This window comes from Psammomys obesus, unplaced genomic scaffold, assembly GCF_907164565.1.
Source record: "Psammomys obesus unplaced genomic scaffold, mPsaObe1.curated_primary_1811, whole genome shotgun sequence".
Lineage (NCBI taxonomy): Eukaryota > Metazoa > Chordata > Mammalia > Rodentia > Muridae > Psammomys > Psammomys obesus.
The window spans coordinates 8,457,894-8,477,660 of record NW_026596125.1 but is presented as its reverse complement, the minus strand read 5'-3'; the positions used below and the strand labels follow the sequence as shown (position 1 = coordinate 8,477,660).

The 19,767-nt window shown below is 39.2% G+C and overlaps 1 protein-coding gene across 1 annotated transcript in view; it reads right to left on the bottom strand.

Moving 5' to 3' along the window:
* Positions 1–19,767, bottom strand: part of Sorcs3 (sortilin related VPS10 domain containing receptor 3) — a 621,887-nt gene that overhangs the window by 75,897 nt on the left and 526,223 nt on the right. The window contains exons 12-14 of the mRNA XM_055591687.1: positions 17,504–17,580; positions 15,524–15,615; positions 5,650–5,757 (exon numbers count right to left, since the gene is read on the bottom strand). Of these exons, the coding sequence (XP_055447662.1) occupies positions 5,650–5,757; positions 15,524–15,615; positions 17,504–17,580 (277 nt within the window). The remainder of the gene's footprint in view (positions 1–5,649; positions 5,758–15,523; positions 15,616–17,503; positions 17,581–19,767) is intronic.

Below are 19,767 nucleotides of genomic sequence, written 5' to 3'. Positions count from 1 at the left end.
AGGGATGATAATCCTATCTACACTGCAGAGAAGCTGAGAAATTCCAACAGTATCATGTCTGAGAAAGCACCTCATGGTGACACCTGGGACAGAGAAACTAAGGGATGCATACAAACTGGCTCCAAATCTTTGCTGGATTCTTGAGGATTAGGCTGAAATTTTCTTGGGTGCTTTTCTGCCTGCTCCTGGAAGTAAGTGCATTCTTTTTTCCAAGGGAAATTCCACTAGTCTTTTCTTAAATTCCTTTTTTTTTCTTTTCTTTTCTTTCTTTCCTTTCCTTTTTTTTTTCCTGAGAGGCAGCCAAGGCCTCTGCAGTCTCTATAAAAGATCAGCTAAATCACAGCCAATTGGTTCCAAATTTTCATATTAGTAAAGAAAATAAAATGCAGTGTTGAGGATATGCGAAAGAAGATTTTTGCATCTGATTCTTCATCTGAGCAAAAAGAAAAAGAGCTCTTCGTAAAGTGTTATTTTGGAAAGCGAACTACCTTTCATAAAAGTAGTGGACCATAAGGGGCCAAGTGCTCTGGCATCTGTGGGCACCTTATCACCTCAAGAGCCTCTGTCTGAGACCACAACAGGCACTCTGGCATGCCAATCTTCCAGTGTATTCTCAGCCTTAAGTAATAAGAATGGTCACATTTCATTGTGAATTAGGCTAGTCTGGATGGCTGCTGTCAAGGTTACCAGGGAGACACTGAAATAATAACATTTGAAATGACAATAGAAAAAAAAGAGCAATAAAGGCAAGCAAATCACAGCCCTCTGATCTGGAGACTTTCTTGTCTCCCCCATGCATACTTTCCAGCAGATGTGCAGTGTGGAACTGGACATTTTCTCTCAGGAGAGAACCAGAAACCATTCCCCGTAGGGTTCTCATTCACCAGCTGCCCTGTTGTTCCCTCATGCCATTCTGCTGGTGTTTTATTGTCCTCATGCGCACAACCCTGCTCAGAGAGATGATAGATCTAGTTTGATTCCAACCCAACTGCCAAACACATAATTACCGACTGCTAGACCATAATCTCTGAATGACAGAATTCCCAGGGTTATACAATTGGTTTAATTAAAAAAAATCCCAGGGCTATGGGTGAGACTCATAGAATTATTCTGATTCTTCTGACATACAAGATTATCTATCCACTCATTCACTCAATATTTCAACCACTAGATAAGTATACATGGCTAAAGTCGGTGTTAGTATGCCACTGATGGATACAATTAACACGCAAGAGATATGCTGTAGAAACAACTTTCCTCGAAGCAACATAACTTAAATGCCCCCTTTCTTGGTCTCCCCGCCTCTCTCTCTGTGTGTGTATGAGGTCCTCATGTCCTTATGCTCACCTTAGAAACCAGAGCCCCCTGATGACTACTATACTTACTCTCAGCACTTTGCTCTGAGATATTCCTTTTTCTTTTTTTTAGGTTTTTTATTTTTTTTTATTTAATTTTATTTTTTATTACTAGTTACATTTTATTAACTCTGTATTCCAGCTGTATCCCACTCCCTTATTCCCTCCCAATCCCACCCTCCCTCCCTCATCTCCTTCCTGTCCCTTTCCAAGTCCACTGATAGGGGAGGACCTCCTCCTCTTTCATCTGACCCTGTTTTATCAGGTATCTTCAGGACTGGCTGCAAAGTCCTCCTCTGTGGCCTAGCAGGACTGCTCCTTCCTCGGGGGGGGGGGGGGGTGCCGAGGTCAAAGAGCCTGCCATTGAGTTCCTGTCAGAAATAGTCCCCGTGCCCCTTACTATGGGAAACCAGTTGGTTACTGAGCTACCAAGGGCTACATCCGAGCAGAGGTTCTAGATATTCTTAAAGGGAAAACATTGCATTCACCTTTTTATCTTCTAAAACCCAACAGGATCTGACCTATACTAGACCCTTGAATTGTTTTTAAATGAATCAATTATCAAACAAATACATTCCCTGAACCAAGAAGAAAATTTAGTAGTGCCACTCTGTAGCCCTCTTCTCCATGGCCACCATTAAGCGACATTGAGCAAACAGTGAGCTCATAAAATTCAAATGTCCTCTTTCTCCTGTAAGGTTCAATGGTAAAGGGAGAAACCCTTGTCCTCAAACCTATTCCTTATTTTCAGAATATATAATATTTAAATTCTATTTATTCCTGTGAAATTAAAACACTAGTTGGCTATAGTAAATCATTTGGATGTACAGTCTTTTCAAATCAGAAAGGAGACAGTCTCTTGATACCCCTCCCCTGCTCTAAACATCCCAAAACTCTGCATTACTTCCACACAAAAGTAATTTTTTTATTTAATAAAAATTTTAAAACAGCAGTAATTTATTTTTCTAAGCTTCTGATGGGAACCAAGTGCACTAGCAATAATCTCCATTGATTTGGGAGTCTCCAGGACTCTCAGACCAACAACTCACAGAGAGGTAGCCTATGCCTACCACTATACTTTTGTTTACTAAACTATGGCTTCTAAGAGGAACATCATCTTTATCTAAAACTAAGATTTAAACAGATTAGTTTTTAGAAAGCTTACAACATAGTAGGATTCCATATGGACTTTTCAAATAAACCTAGTGTATTTTACACCACACCATCCATCTGTTTTATCCTCCCAACTCTCTCCCACTTAAATCTTACCCCTTAAATTACTGTTCTTCCTATCTCATGCTAGCATTCTACTATCTCCTTTCTCCTTCAGCTCTTCCTCTTCCTCCACTCCTTTAGTGATCTCTATCTAGTTTTCTAACTTCTTTGGGTTTTCCAAGTTGTACACATAAACCTAAAACTTCAACGCTAAACCCACATGTAGCAGAGAACATGTGTTGTTTGCTTTCTGGATAAAGGTGACCTCACTCAGCATATTTTTTCACTCTGCACATTTACTTGCTTCATTTCTGTCATAGGTCTTGGAGAAATCAAGCTGGTACTGACCTAAGAGCCTCTTTCTTTATGATAAGAATTCAAAGTTCCAGAAACTGTTATGCAGGCTTCCAAAGTGGAAAAGATATGAGCCCTGCAAACTACAGTAATTAATGGCCTGTCAAGATATGCTTATTTGTTCAATAGTGGCCCAAATGTCTTAGCTGCAACCAACAGGTCTCCGATTAGGTTTAAGGACTACAAAATAGAGGGTTCTCATGCCTAGTTCTTTAAACCTAGCTAAGAACTCTTAACAGGAAAGATCACAGGAAAACGTCAGAGGACAACTACTATGAGTTTGCTAGGTTGACATGCTATTCAACTTCCTTCTAAATATTTATTTTTATACCCAGAGGTTACCCTTCATTTTTTGAAATGAGGTGGTTAGTACAGTGGATATAACTGGTCAAGGTGAAAAGAATAAGGTACAATGGAATGCTCATCCCCAAATGAGATATCTATATTACCCCACACCACACCCATGCCCAGCTCTCAGGGAACATCGTTGGAGAGGGAAGTAGAAATCCTGTAAGAGCCAGAGGATTTGGAAGACTACTGAGAATTACTGTCATCTAAACATGGCAGGGCTACTGTAGTCATAAACTCTAAACAGGTGCAGCAGCCTGCATAACATCTTCACAGAGATCAATGCAGTTGACATTCCAGAAGGAATGCCACAGCCTGTGGTGGTTTTAATAGGAAGGGCCCCCACAGATTCATTTGCTTAAGTTCTTGGCCCAAAAGGAGTGGCGATGTTGGGGTAGGTGTGGCCTTGTTGAATAAAGTATGTCACAGAGGGCCTGGGCTTTGAGGTTTGCTATGTTCAAGCTATACACAGTCTGATGCACAATCTCCTTTTGCTGCCTGAAAGTCAAGATGTAGAACTTTCAGCTACCTCTTCAGCACTGTATCTCCTGCATGCCACCATGATTCCTACCACGAAGATAATGGACGAAATACCTCTGAACTGTAAGCCAGCTCTAAGTAAATGGTTTACTTTAAAAGAGTTGCCATGTTCATGGTGTCTTTTCACAGAAAAAAAAAAAAAACCAAACTAAGACAGCCCTGCTGCAAAATAAGGAACTACAAGGCAATAAACAAGCTGCTGGTGGGGGAAGAGTCAGACTTCTTCACAATATGGCTCCTGGTAGGTTGCCCATTCACCAGTGGACAGTCTTACAGCCACAGACATAAAAGCTGCACCAACTGGACTCAGTGAATTACTAAGAGAAAAAGTAGAAGACATGAAGTTGGGAGAGATGTGTGTAAGGGAATCTTGGAATAATTAGAGGAGACAAGCAAGGAATGGAAATAATCAAACTACATTATATTCAAGTATAAAGTTCTCAAATTATAAGTAAGGTAGGAATACTTAAAACAAGAACCCAAATTTGCCTAAGTTTGTTTGGATGAATGTTTCTAAACCCATCTTAATTTCATGAGACAAACATGTTTTCAGTCCTCATCTCTTATATGAAATACCCATCCTGCATATTTGAAGTCTCTTTATAAGCAAGAAAGAAGAGGCATGGAAGCTCTGCTGAGCTCCTGTGCAGCTTTGTGGAAAGGAAGGATGACACAACAGTATCGCATCCCTTTGTATGTGGCTTGGTCCTGAGTTCAGTCTCCCTTCATAACCATGTAACAAGTTCAACTCCACATGAAGGGTAAAAGTTATTACCATTTAAAATCAGATGACCACAACATTTAAACTGTTGCCTTAAACAGTTTAGAGATTATCATTTCAAGGAGAGATTACTTGGTATTGTTCCAAGCCATGCCCAATAGAAGCACACAATAAAGTCAGATAGATCTCACAAAAGAGCATGCAGAATAATCAGGCTATGAGCTAAAGAGAAGCAAAATTAGGCGAGTCTCTTGACAAAATTAAAAACAAATAGAGAATGGTTGAATTTGGGACCATTGGCCAAGATTCTAGGGCCATATCAGACTTGAACTGGAAAAGCAGTAAAATCTGGCTTGAATGCTGTCAGGGCATAGATCATACAGATTTTTGAATGCAGGTGCTCAGGCCCTGTAGAACTTACAACCAGAATCTATGCTTTGTACTGTTTCACATAAGGTAGAGATCTACAAAGACAGAGCTTTCTGTTTTATGCCTAATGAGCAAGTGAAGGACGGGGAATAATTTGAGAAAGTCATTCCATGCCCTAAAATGTTTTTGTTGTTGCTGTTGTTGTTTTCTTTTTTCTGAGCAACAAGCTCTGGGGGAAAACTTTATACATAGTATACTACAAATGTCCCCAGAAAAGTTGTACTGTAACACAAGTCCAGCATAAAGATAACAGTTGTGAATGTGTTCGTTCTCCTGAGTAGACCTGTATAAGTTCTGTATGGGCTTGGCACCTGGTCCTTCCGTTCTGACCAGAGAGTCAGGCTAGGTCAAAGTTGGACACAGAGCATATGCTCAGGTATGGATACCAGATCTCTCCCACACATCACAAACCTCACTTTCCATCTTGTTGAGTTTGAGGTAATGGGATGCCTTCCTATGTTTAAATTCTGTTAAAAATTTCACCAGCCAATTATGATTCTGAGATTCTGTCAGTATCTATGTGTGTTGGTGGGTGCAAATATAAATATTTCTATTTCATAGATGAGGAAACTCTGGCCTTGAGAAGAAATGATTTCCTGTTGCATTCCTCAGGGAAATACTGAGTGTATAAATGAAGGCAAACTGAGGTCTTCAGTCTCTTCTCTGCTACAGTAAGGAAGTACTCACGTCATGATGTGGGTCTCTACTCCTGCCTCCACCAATGCCCCATCCACGAAAAGAGGCAGCAATGTGAAAGCAAACTTGTCCCAGGAGTGGCCCTCATCAAAACTCACCCTGAGGCAGAAACAAATACATGGAAGACATAGCTGAAAATAAAGTCACAATCTTTGACAACCACATTTCAGGTTATTAGAGTTTCCTCGGTTATTTTGTTATCTGGCAATTTAGATTATCAATACTTAATCATCAACATTTCTCTATATTATCAGATTTGATCAAAATTTATTTTCCCAGAACAGGCAGAAATGGCATCAGACCTGCAGTAATAATTCACATGTTAGAATTGAGGAAACACACACACACACACACACACACACACAACAGAGAGCTCAGTGGATGGAGTGTCACATTCAAACAGTAAGAATGAAACCAAAGGTTCAATTTATAGCGCAATCAATTCGGCCCTTGGATTTTCTGACACAGATAAATTGAGTAGTGTAGGTGTGCCCTATAGAAAAGGTGCGCATGTGTCTTTCAGAACAAATTAAAAAAAAAAAAAGCAATTTCCTCTTTGTTCAGAAAGGATGTTGGGACTATTCCATCTTCTGAGTATCACTTTAAAGGGCTAGAATGTGTCTGAATTGCTCTGAGATGTCCTGTTCCATCTTTTGTCCAAAAGTAACAGATAGGTCTGGTCCTCTGTGATGCAGAGCACACACTTCTTTGGAAGATGTTTCTGGTGGAGGGTACTGCGGTGATTCCACGTGCTTGCTTCCTTCTTTTTCTTGGTAATATCTATCAAGTACCTGTCTACATCTTGATTTAAGCAGAGTACACAGCCCACAGGTGTCTGCTTGGCTTCTTCATCCTCTAGGATCCTTCTTGCCCTGTCAGGATCCTAAATCTTCTTTAGGTACAAAATTTAAGATCTAAACACTACCATATCAGGCCTTCTACTATATTCAGAATCTTAGGCTTGCAGAGGTTAGGAATGTGTTCATCTTGGTCTTTGAATGACCCCTTGTCACCTTGCACATGTTTCTTTGTTAAGTGCTTCTTCCTTTATAGTATAGATTATTTCAGAATATATGTCAGAGCCTTACTAAACTCTGATCTGTAAAGAATTGTTCCATTCATCTTCATAGCGCCAATTCTTACGAGGACTATAGAAATGTTAAAGAGATAATGCACAAAAAAGGAAAGGCCTTCTTTTAATTCATTCACCCAAGTTTTCCAGCATGATTGTTATTGACTTCCATACCCTAGCTGTAGGAATCATCTCTCCCTTTAACAGCAAGCCACTCCATCACTTCTCTATTCATTTTTAATCTCTCCACTGTGTTGTTACTCCCCCTCTATGTTCTCATACCATCATTCTTTCCTAATACACAGATTCAAACTAGTGCTGACAACATCTAGGGTAGCCAGTCTGGCAACAATGCTTACGATTATGGTATATTTTGATCCACAGTCATAAAAGAAAAGTGAGCAGACTGTCATGAATGAAATCCTAAACTCTTACCATCTATCACCTTGAATTTTAAGGGCTCAGTAAATTCAGCCTTTAAAAAAATTAAGTTGAAAGTTAGGATAGTGTGCAGGGAGAAGGAAAGACCTGAACTTCTATGAAAAGAACAGGATTCTAACTTCCTTGCTTTTGTATTTCAGAATTTCCTACAATAAGGGTAGTATTAGAGTTTCCTATGGACCCTAGCTAGCACTGTCTGGCAGTTCTTAGGTTTTATGGTTTCTCTTTTTCAAGACTGTTTGTTGATATGACTCTAAACAGATTGGTTGCTGTTTCCCTAGAATAATGCCAACATGAGTTCAAGGCCTCTTCCCTTGCTTCATCGAGAATTTCCTTTCTAATAATGATGAGTTAGCAACACATGCTAAGCCAGGTTCAGTGAATGCTAGATATATCTCAAGATGAGAGGGGCTCTCTTTTTATATGTTTACCAGCTGGGCACAGGGCAGCTAATTTAACTTTATACAAAGAGAAGAGTACACCACAAGGCAGATGATGAGGTAACATCATATTTTCCAGTATCAAGACAGAAGCTTCAAGACAAAGCTAAGTGCAAATGGAAAGAGAAACTATGGAAGACTGAAGCCCTGCTGTATAGAATAATCTCGACAAAAGGATCTGATTTACAGACCAGAGGGAAGAATGGAGTAAGCAGATACCTAAAGACTAGCCCAGGAAGCCCAGGCAATCTCTGCAGGAGGAATTCAAAGATAGCATAAGCCAATGGGAGCTAGTGCACAGAGGCAGAGTGAGCATGAGATTCAGTGACCTTCATTTATGGTCTAGAGGATCCTTGGAATCCCATAATCATGCCATGTGGGTGCTTCCTGAAAAGAGTGATTTTTACACGTGGCTGTTTTATGCTAAGGCAGTTAAAAGGAATAAAACTCCTGAGAGAAACCCTAGAAAACAATAAAATTCTTAATGTCCTTTTTATAAGAACTTTGGTCCTGGACTTCCTAACATTGGTTCCATTGAGACATCTTACAGAGGAAATACCTGATGTGATGTGGACCAGTTTTCTGGGCAGAAGAATGGTCAGTGATAATAGAAGAGTGGAAAGCAGAAGTAGAATCTATAAATAAGGCAAAATGCAGCCATAGAGGACTTTGTCTCCGAGAGAAATGAGAGAGAGATGATGTAATCTAAACTTTAATGGATTTGGTACTTTCTAAATACTCAGAGATAACCGCATTGAATGCCATCCCAAAGGGATTTTCATTTTCCTCCTCACATCAATAGCTCATTAATGTCCATGACAAAGAAGTTGGAAATCCCATATTAGGTCTATATGTGAAATTGAAGTCAGTAGGATTGCCAGTAGCCAATGAGAAAGTAAAATTCTCAATGACCTCCAAATAGTGGCAATATGGGAAAACAGAAAGGAAATGAAATAAATTTCCCTGATCAAAGAGTTCATGCTTACTATGTGCCTGAACTGTGTCTTTGGTCATAACACTAGAATAGTATTTCCATAGAGGAGAGTAAAGGGAAGGCCCTAGCAACAGTGGAATTTGTAGTTAATTTGAAGGGACAAAAAAAATATACCAATAAATTGATATAAAAACAATAGTTAGAAATGAGATGAAGTGTAAAGTGATTTGCTAGTGACTAAAAGTACTACCTCTTTGGGGTGGTGTAATGGAGATCTTAAATGACAGGAAAGAAGAAGATCTGGAAATGTGTAGACAAGGTATATTATTAAGGAAACACCTAATGTGATCTGGACCTGTTCTCTGGGCAGAAATATGGCCAGTGATAATAGCCAAATGGAAAGTAGAAATATAATCCATAAATAAGTAGAATGAGGTCAGAGAGGACTTTGTCCCCAGGAGAAATACGAGAGATATGATGCTATCCAAACTTCAAAAGACACATTTTGCTTCTCTGTGGTGAATAGTCAGGACTCTGAATAGATGCCAGTAGATGAATGGCAATGGCAGAAATTGATAATTACAGAAGACCAAGTAAGACATAAATGTGGATAAAGGTTACAATGGAGAACAGACACAGCAATAAAAAAGATTTCAGATATTTTTAGAGGTAAAGTCTACAGGATTTGATGATGGAGTATATATAGGCTGAATAAGCATAAAAATAAATTATGGAAAATATTGTTTGTTGTATTTCCACAATCAAAAGAGAACTATAGAGAGCACAGGAGGCACAAAGATTTGGTTTGCCATTTTCAGTTTGGTCCGTGTCTAGCTGATTTATAGCCTTCCATGTTGTAACATTGTCAAAAAGACTTTTGGATAGATGGTCTGGCATTCTGATCAGGGACATGCTTTATAAGGTCAGGTCAACTTAAAAGTGAAATATGTAGAGACTAGAGAGATGCTTCATTACTTAAAACCATTGTCTGTTCTTCCATAATACTCCAGTTTGATTCCCAGCACTCAAACGAAGGCTCACAACCAGCTGTGACTCTAGTTGCAAGAAAGTTCCTGCCCTCTTCTGGCTTTCTTGGGCACCAAGCACATGCATGGTACATAGACATACACAGGCAAAACACCCATAAACATATCAGTGAGATGATAGAATGCAAAAAAAATAGAATATGTAATGAAAAAGAAAAATAAAAGCGATATACACCTGAAGAAAGGGTAAGACTAATTAATGAAATAATAAGTTCAGAGAAAAGGGACTGCATTCCTTATCCATCACACGCTAAAGTATTATCCAACAACAGTAATACTACAAAAGCTAATCATGTCACAAAGCCCAGTAAGTGCCCATAGATTGCAAGAACAAGGAAGAAAATAATCTTCCTGCCATATCTTAAATACTGTGTTCAATTTCAATCATAGTTCACTTAAAAGAAAAAAAGACTTGTCAATCAGTATGATTTAAGGTGAAAGAAAAACTGGCCTAAAAAACAGATTATATGAATTTTAGACAGCATGGTTAGGAAAATAAAAAGGAGACTGAAACTGAATTAATTACCATTTCATTTCAACTAATTCTTTTAGTGAGGAGGTTTCTACATATTAAAAAGAATACATTGGTTATTCACCACAAAAGCAGGATAATGTTCATGAATGAATTTAGAGAGAATGTTGAACTTAGAGAAAATTTAGAAAGAATAAATGAACCCATCACTTTTTAAAACTACAAAGAGAATAAGGGAACAGAATTTTCCATTCCAATGATGCCACTAAGACCCAAATTCTAATGTCTGCACACAGAATGCAAGCTCTCAAGAACGTTGTTCTGTTCAACAGTATATTCTAGGCACCGTAGTAGTGCTGGATGCATATATTAACCAGTCAATGAATATGTATGAGACAAACGGACAAACTCGTAATATTTTCTTGAGTTGCATACTTATATACCCATGGAAACTTAGAATAGAAAGAAAAAGGAATATCTGGATGCCATTTCCAATTATACCGTCCTAAAATTGTGTCTACCTGGAGCATTGGGAAGACATCCTAAAGTGCATTGTTGCTCAGCAGTAAGAACATTTTTTCCATCTGGGTGCTTTGGCACATGCCTCCCATACCAGCATTCAGGGAGGCAAAGGCAGGTGGTTCTCAGTGAGTTTAAGGTCAGCCTGGTCTTCAAAGTGAGTATAGCCAAGGGAATACAGAGAAACCCTGTCTGGAAAAACAAAATAAAAAAGCACATTTTCCCCCCTAACAAGTAAAGCCATGGTAGAAGATGAGAACTGTCTGTCTTGAGGACGTACCAAGCGACGTCCACTGTTTTATTATCCTGGCATGTTGTATCTCTTAAGGTGTCATAAAATGATCTGCTATACCACATATCATGCTAAATTATATTCCCTTTAGGATCATTTCATAGTCTGCGTATCTATGACTTTACAGTGTTGACAAGAGGGAAGAAGAGAATATTTGAACAAATAATCAAAGTCCTTCCGACAAGTCCAGCAAAACAGTAGAGGCAGAATGGTGACTGAGAATCAGCTTCTCTTCCTCTGGTAAGGCAGATTGCTTCCTCTTATTTTAGTGCAAATGCAAGAGGGGTGGTGTGCTGGCCACCTGGAAGTTGTTCAGAGCAACACATGCCTTAGAGACATGGAAGGCTAGAACTTTTGTTCTCATGGAACTGTTTCTCTGAACAAAACAAAGCACGAGTGCTCACAACTATGGCGAGATGAAGAAAAGAACACAAAAGGCCAGGTGACATTTCCCTTTCTGTGTCCAAGAATATCACATGGAGGGGAAAGAGGGACAGTCTGCCAGGACTCAGCAAATTATCATACCTTAACCCACCTACCAGTTAGACAACCTGTCCATTGCGACAGTTCACTGGAGAACTGCATTCAGTAGGACTCTATTGCTCATTTCCTTCTAGTATTTCCAAGACAGATTGGTGTTACTGGATGGAGGGTTCCCCTGAGGCAGCACATAGGTTCTAACCTCTTTTATCCAAAGTTACATGGTTACAGCTGGATGGGTCCATCTGTAGAATGCTTCATCTTCATGCCTATCTAGAGCTACCTATCACTTCAATCTGTAGGAAACAGCATGCCTTGTTAGCCTAGCTAGTTTCCTCAGCTTTTTAATCGTGATTCCTATTTTCTCTGAAAGGCAATGCCGCTATTATTTGAGTCTGAGAATCTCTATAGCCTTGGGCGAGGCTGGATAAACCAATGCTTTCCTCTTGTGCATATACGAACACACACATTTGTATGCAAAATAATGTCAGTCTGAGGTCCATAAAAGAAAATAATGGACTAGTTAATCTTTCTTCCTCTTAAAATATGTCATTTTTTTTTAAAACCCTGAATTTATGACTTCATTAGACGTTCCTAGGAAGAAAGGAATTGTATTTGAGTTTCAAAATCTTGGAAGAAGCAAAAATTAGCCAGCCATTTTATAAGAAAACATTGATGATAATGACATGGTCAAGCCTTTACAAAACACTCCCATAGCCTTCAAAACAGAAACAAATGAACAAACAAACAAAAAACAACCAAACAAAAACTCATACAAAGACAGTTTCTGAATGGATTCTTATTTGTTGTAGTTGTTTTTCACACATATTCAGTAGCTGACATTTATCCACTTGCAAGTGCAAATTATTTCTTTTCTCCTGAGAATTGAATTGATGGATCAGCAAGTAAACAGAAATCTTTACCCCTGTTTATGTTCAGAAAGCATCACTTTCAATATACTTTAAATGCAGATAATACTATCTTAAAAGCCTAGTTTAAAATAATGTTTAACATTTTAAGTAAGAATAGGTAAACAAATCGTATCATTTTATAAGAAATTCAGTAAGAATATAGTTATTTTGTAAGCTCTACAATTTTTTTATATATTTTACTTTAAAAATGAAAAATTTGACATGTGATGTTTCTACAATCGATGTGATGATTGATTCACGTATATACTAATAGTGATAAAGTAGGGGTTATAAGCATACCCACCACAGTAGACCTCTGTCATTTATTTACGATGAGTACATTCACTTTTCTCCATTTGGTACAAAATGCTAATTAATGCTACACTGAACAGGGCCATCTCAAAATTCCATTGATGATTTTGAGTGAGATGGCTGTTTCTGACTACAGATTCTATGAATTCTCAGTAGTTTTTATAACTTAAGCCATTTTCCTTCAATATCTGCACAACGAGTTGTTTCTTTGGAAGTGAGTCTTTGGAAGACAAGCTCTACAGCTCAAACTGAATAGTTAAATGTAAGGAAGGCTAAAGTTTATTTTTTTTTCCTCTGTTGGAAATAGATTCTTTAATATATCATGATTACAGTTTCTCCTCTCTCTACTCCTCTCAGTTCCTTCCCATGCCCCTGCCCTCTGGGTCCACATCCTTTCTGTCTCACATTAGAAGAGAACAGGCTTCCAAGAGATAACAACTAAACACATTTAGTGAGAGTTAAAATTCTCTCTAATCTCATACCATGCTCTCCTTTCGTGCCATATATGCTGTCTTTTTCTCTATCAAAAAGAAACATCAACTCTTCCTTCTCCTATTCCAAGGAACATTCTTTGCAGGAAGTTCTCAAAAGCAAAAGAAGCAAACAGATCAAGTCCCATGATAAAGAAGAAAGAGAAGCACAAGAGTCAACGTAGGTTACTAGCGCTAATTTCTTCTTCCCAGGCTTAAAGGGAAGAAATTAGCTACGCTATGTCTGTGTTCATGGGGGTAACTCAGCAACTCTTATTGGGAAAGTTCCTGAAACACAACGATAGAGCCAAGAAAGAAAGAGTGTCTCATTTCATTAAGAATGAACGAGCTTCAAGACTTACTTTCTTCTTTGTGCAAATCCTGCTGCCTCCTTGAAAGACAGCTCCTCCCTCTACAGATAGAAATGGCCTTGAAACTGGGAGGGATCACCTATCAGCTCAACCTGAACACCTTAAAGGGGCATTTAGCTTCTCAATCCTGCCTCCTTTACACATTCCAATCCTTGGCTCCAAGTACAGTTTTCTGATCGCTCTGTATTTTTCCTAATTTCAGCCTCTGGTCAGAGTTCTCACTTTTCACCTGTCTCTCAGCACTTCTGCTCTTAACTCCTAGTGTGCCTCCTCCAAACATCACCTTTGTGCCACCTGCTGCAGGGAGACCAATGTCTAGTATTACACAGTCAGCATCCTCCAACAGACATGGCTTTGCAGAATCCTAAATTCCACACACTGAATTTAGTCTCTCATCAGGCTGGAACCATGTCACAGCTCTGTGCTCCTCACCGTGCCTAAAACATTGGAAATGAACATTCAGGAGCTCCCATGGTCCCTCCAATAATTTGTGTGACAACAATTTGAGTAAAGTATTTGATATAGCTGTATTTTAAAGTCATTTTATTGGTAATTTAAAAGTTATTCACAGATTTAAGATTGAACTGGATAATTCATTGGAGCAGTTTAGAACTGTGCCTGGAATGTAACATTCCTTCAACAAATCAGGCAATTATTAAGCAGCAAATGGATGATAGTTATACTGGAATTTTCACAGGTTCACCCGTAGGCCAGTCGAGCAATTTTCTTGAAAGGGCTCCACATTTTCTTAAAGATTCTCTATGCAATGTTCTTTTAAAGTAATGTGGTGGTGGGTGTAGCTATTCCACCTGGTGCTAATGAAGCTCGTGGAGACTGACTTTAGTATGTTTCAACCTACATGTGACAGTTCTACATGGTTTAAAACAGAAGAGGAGCAAAGTCTTTATCAAAGTGGCATACAATTGGGCTTGGCACCAGGGTATCAACCTTCTTTAAGATATTTTCCTCTAGGATTCTCACTCTCAAAGTGTTGGCCTTACTGAGAATCAAGGGCCTGATTAAAGCTACGATCCAGCTTTTTGCCCATGGTGAATGCTGCCATCTGCACTTTAGCTTGGCTTCATCAATAAATAACAATTTAGCTGAACATGAAACCTGAAATTCTTTCTCCTCAAGATATTTGCATACAAGACATTCATTTATCCTTTGCCAAAATCCCAAATCATCACTATAAACCCTTCAAGATATATTCTTACTCTACTATTTGTCCTCATTAATATACTAGCATAAATGATCTGAGCTCCATTATATATTTACTTTGTTGAAATGAACAATATATACTCTTTCAATTTTATTTCACTGTCATTCACCCGCTCATTCTGCCATTCACTTATAACTGCTACAAATTCTTCCAACTCCACTTGTGCTCCTAAATGTACTCTGACAATGGTCTCCTAAGCCACTTAGTTCCTTAGTCCCTTTTGCTCCATTACTGATCTGATCTGACTAAAGAATTAGATCCTATTATCATCTCTCCCTTTAGTGTTCATGAAGACATATTCTCAAGGGTTTCCACATTCCTGGCTTTTTCTCTTTCTTCTTCCCTAAAGACTGGTTTCAGCAAGAGTCTTTTCCCTGGAGTCCCTGGTTTCCACTCATTGTCCAGACCCTCCAAGAGTATTAAGCAGCCTACACCACAGCTTTAACGACCACCAAGTCCTTCACAGCTACACGACATTTGAAGGCCATCTATGATGAGGTAGTCATAGAATCATAAACTAAACATATTTAGAACTGAACTTAGTGACTGTTACATGAACCTAACCATCCCTTTAGAGCAATTTTCATCTCTCATAATTTGTATTCCAAATCAAGGCTGCCTGAGTTGTTGGTCCCTCTCTTCTTTTCTGCCTTAACTGACCACCTATTCCTGCCACCTGACCTCATTTATCACACTTCCCCATCTGAATTATCTGGCATACTATTGTTACCTATGAGGTAGATGATATAAAAATATTGAAAAGCTGGGATGGTGAATAATGGATGAGGAAATGGGAAAGGGAGTGCAAAACCATTCAGAATGACTTTCACCAACCTTCTCCACTGAGGAGCTGCTCATTAATAGGGTAGGGAGCTGTCCTTACCACAAGTGCCTGACTGGCAGAGGTGTGTGTTTCAGGGCTACGAGGGCACCACCCCAGTCTAGGAACCAGACATTGTACTCTTCATCAAAGATCTGGAATAAGAGCAACAACAATGATAGCAATGTTTTACATTTGCAGTGCTTAATAGTTTGCAGTTTTTCACACACATTGTTTCATTTAGATTTTGAGCTTTCCAGTGACCCTGTTAGCTAGTCTGGCAGGTATTGTCTGCCCTTGATAGACGAGAAACAGGACTTACAGAGAACAAATAGCTCTCCTTACCCCGCTCAAATGGCATTTCCAGAACATTTTCCACTAGTCTTGTGAACTACATGAAGATGAAGCAATAGGTACATACTCAACTATGTAACCTCTTCCCCCGAGAACAGCACGATTTCAAAGAAACTTTGTTATATTTGCTACTCTATAAGTTTCTTCTCTGATCTCTGCTCCTCTGCCTCTATGACTTTTTAGGGTTTATTTGTCTAGGACTCAAAAGAGATTTTCTCCAAACCCTAGAACAATCGAGCATTTAGACCTAGTCACTACTTCCTTGATTCTTCTACAGGATGGGGGCACAGGACTGAAGCCATGGAGGAGGAGAAAGTGGTCCTCACACTTCCTTCCTAATACTGTCATCCTGGCCATTGCCAACTCTTCCTTTTCCAGGCACTGATGTGAAAAGTAGAAGCTCAGGCAACTGGAGAAACAGGAGAAAAAAGTGAGATGGCTATGGCAGAGGGAAGTATTTCTTCAGGCCCATGGACAACAGTGATCAGTTATACTGGATGAGTTGCTTCCCAGAGCCTCACCTCTTTTGGCTCTTGGAACAGGTTATCTTATATTTTGGAGGTTGACACCTATTCATGTGTCTGTTCTCTAGTCACTTGATTACAGGAGAAGTATTTGATATACTCTTCATCGTGTCCTGTGTAGAACTTATAATAGCTGTTGCCTGTTAAGCACTTGGCAACAGTTTTATGGTGGTGGTAGTGACAGCATTATCAGTGAAAGTGGTAGTGGTGGTAGTGATGCCAGGCTTTATTTGCCATCCAAACTGGAACTTGACAAGCAAGATAGCTAAGGATGAATTCACTGGCATCAAGACACTCAATATCTTTCTCTTCTCTTCCCTAGTTAGAATGTTTACTTTTAATACTTAATAAAATATCACCTCTAATTATTAAGTCTTTTCCAGTTTCCCCAGTAGAACTAACTCTTGCTTCCCATGAGAATAATACCACTAAAATAATACAATCACCCTGAACTATATTTAATTTTATGTGAAATTATTTCCTCAATTTAATTTTGAACTCATTAAAGAAAGGAATGTCAAATCTTGAGGTTATTGCCTAATATTTTGCTGACATTAAATATGTCTGTGTTGACTAATATAGTAGTCACATGAGACTTATATTAAACTTAATTAAGCCGAAGATTCAGCTCACAGTCAGCGTGTATCAATACAATGGCTGTGTAGAACATCACTCTAAGTTCTATTGCATGTAACACTAAATTGCTTTTCTTTTAGATACATGTGTATTAAGCTGCCTTATATTTCCTGATTGCTGAACCTACATAACTATTAAATTATCACTGACTTCCATAGTTCTTCTACTTTCAGCATTCTAATCCTTTAACATTGCAGATAAAGAAGCAGAGTGAGAAAGCTGATGAGGCCTGCTTGCCAAGATCTCTTGGCACACTAAAGACAGAAACAACTTCATCATTGTGTCCCCAGGAATCACATTTGTCTGTTATATACATCCTGCCAAAGGGATGACATATCCAGCCAGTTCAAGTCAAGGTTTTCTTCTTCCAGGTCCAAGTCTCCCACCCACTATTACCCCTCTAAACTGCAGTTATATCCAGTAAAGTGGAGATCTAGTCAAATCTTTTTCAAGTCTAAGACTCTGCAGGGAGGGGAGATGTTAGCAAACTTTCTTCTAAATGTCTCCCTTCTTGAATCATCCCACTTACCTGTCTCCATATGTTGCCCCCATCGGAGGAGATGAACACACCAATATCGGTATAGGAGAGTTCAGAGCCAATGTTGCCTGAAACATAGGAAGATCACTTGAAATTCTCAAGAAGTTTACATTTTAAGTGTGCTGAGGGTTAGAGGAGTAGTGGCAGAGGAAAATTTCCCCCAAAGATGATTACAGTTTATTTGTGTACACCCTTTCCTGAGGTCACCTATAAATAAAAGCCCAGCAGGAGAAAAAAAGACTAATTATGAGAAAAGCAAGCAAACTGTGTGGCAGAAATGCATCTTTGGATGTCAGGACGCAGAGGACTGACTACTGAAGAGCTCGAGAATCATTTGCTCTGACTACCCGTACTGTTTCCAATTGCCCCTGACTGGTGTGCGCTGATGATGGCGAGGAGAAGAGTAGACATGGATACAGAGGATGGGAAAGAGGGCTCTTCATCCAGAAGTATGATTTTAGCCTAAGGAAAGCAAGTTTGTGCATTAGTATGGATGCACGGATGTGTGTGTATGTGTAGATGTGTAGCTGGTTCCAACACAAATGTGCTGACTTATCACGTGATCTATTTAAATCTACTGTAATACATTTAGTTTAAAAAAGAGCATATAAAGTTGGGAGAGAAAAGTGGTGGAGAGATAGGGGAGGAATTGGAAGGAAGGAAAAGGAGTATAGATTTAATAAAAATATGGATTTATGAAGATTCTTTCCCAATCTGTAGGCAGTTGCTTTGTTTTGATGACAGTATCCTTTGCTTTACAGAAGCTTTTCAGTTTCAGGAGGTCCCATTTATTGATTGTTGCTCTCAGAGCCTGTGCTGTTGGTGTTCTGTTCAGGAAGTTCTCTCCTGTACCAATGAGTTCTAGGGTATTCCCCACTTTTTTTTCTAGCCGATTTAATGTGTCTGGTTTTATGTTGAGGTCTTTGATCCACTTGGACTTCAGTTTTATGCAGGGTGATAAGTATGGATCTATTTTCATTTTTCTACATGTAGACATCCAGTTACACCATTTGATGAAGATGCTATCTTTTTTCCATTGTATGCTTTTGGCACCTTTGTCAAAAATCAGGTGTCCATAAGTGTGTGGGTTTATTTCTGGGTCTTGTTCGGTTCCATTGATCCACCATTCTGTTTCTATGCCAGTACCATACAGTTTTTATAACTGTTGCTCTATAGTACAGCTTGAGATCAGGAATGGAGATACCTCCAGAAGATCTTTTATTGTAGAGGATTGTTTTAGCAATTCTGGGTTTCTTGTTACTCCATATGCTCATATACAGTATACATAAAGAACTAAAGAAGCTGAAAAGCAGCAAACCAAGTAATCCACTTAAAAAATGGGGAACAGAGCTAAACAGAGAATTCTCTGTAGAGGAATATCGAATGGCAGAGAAGCATTTAAAGAAATGCTCAACCTCATTAGCCATCAGGGAAATGCAAATCAAAACAACCCTGAGATTTCACCTTAAACCCATCAGAATGGCCAAGATGAAAAACTCAAGGGACAACACATGCTGGAGAGGTTGTGGAGAAAGGGGAACCCTCCTCCACTGCTGGTGGGAATGTAAACTTGTACAACCACTCTGGAAATCAATCTGGCGCTTTCTCAGACAACTAGGAATAGCGCTTCCTCAAGATCCAGCCATACCACTCCTAGGCATATACCCAAAAGAGGCTCAAGTACACAAAAAGGACATTTGCTCAACCATGTTTGTAGCTGCTTTATTTGTAATAGCCAGAAGCTGGAAACAGCCTAGTTGCCCCTCAACTGAAGAATGGATGCAGAAATTGTGGTACATCTATACAACGGAGTATTACTCAGCAATGAAAAATAAAGAAATCATGAAATTTGCAGGTAAATGGTGGGACCTGGAAAGGATCATCCTGAGTGAGTTGTCCCAGAAGCAAAAAGACACTCACGGTATATACTCACTCATATAAACATACAACATAGGATAAACCCACTAAAATCGGTACATCTAAACAAACTAAGCAAAAGAGAGGACCCTAACTAAAACGCTCAATCCCCATCCTGAAAGGCAAAGAGGATGGACATCAGAAGAAGAAGAAAACAGGAAACAACCTAGGAACCTGCTACAGAGGGCCTCTGAAAGCCAGAAGAAGAAAACAGGAAACAACCTAGGAACCTGCCACAGAGGGCATCTGAAAGCCTCTGCCCTGCAGACTATCAAAACAGATGCTGAGCCTGATGGCCAACTGGCAGGCAGAGTGAATGGAATTTTATGTAAGAAGTG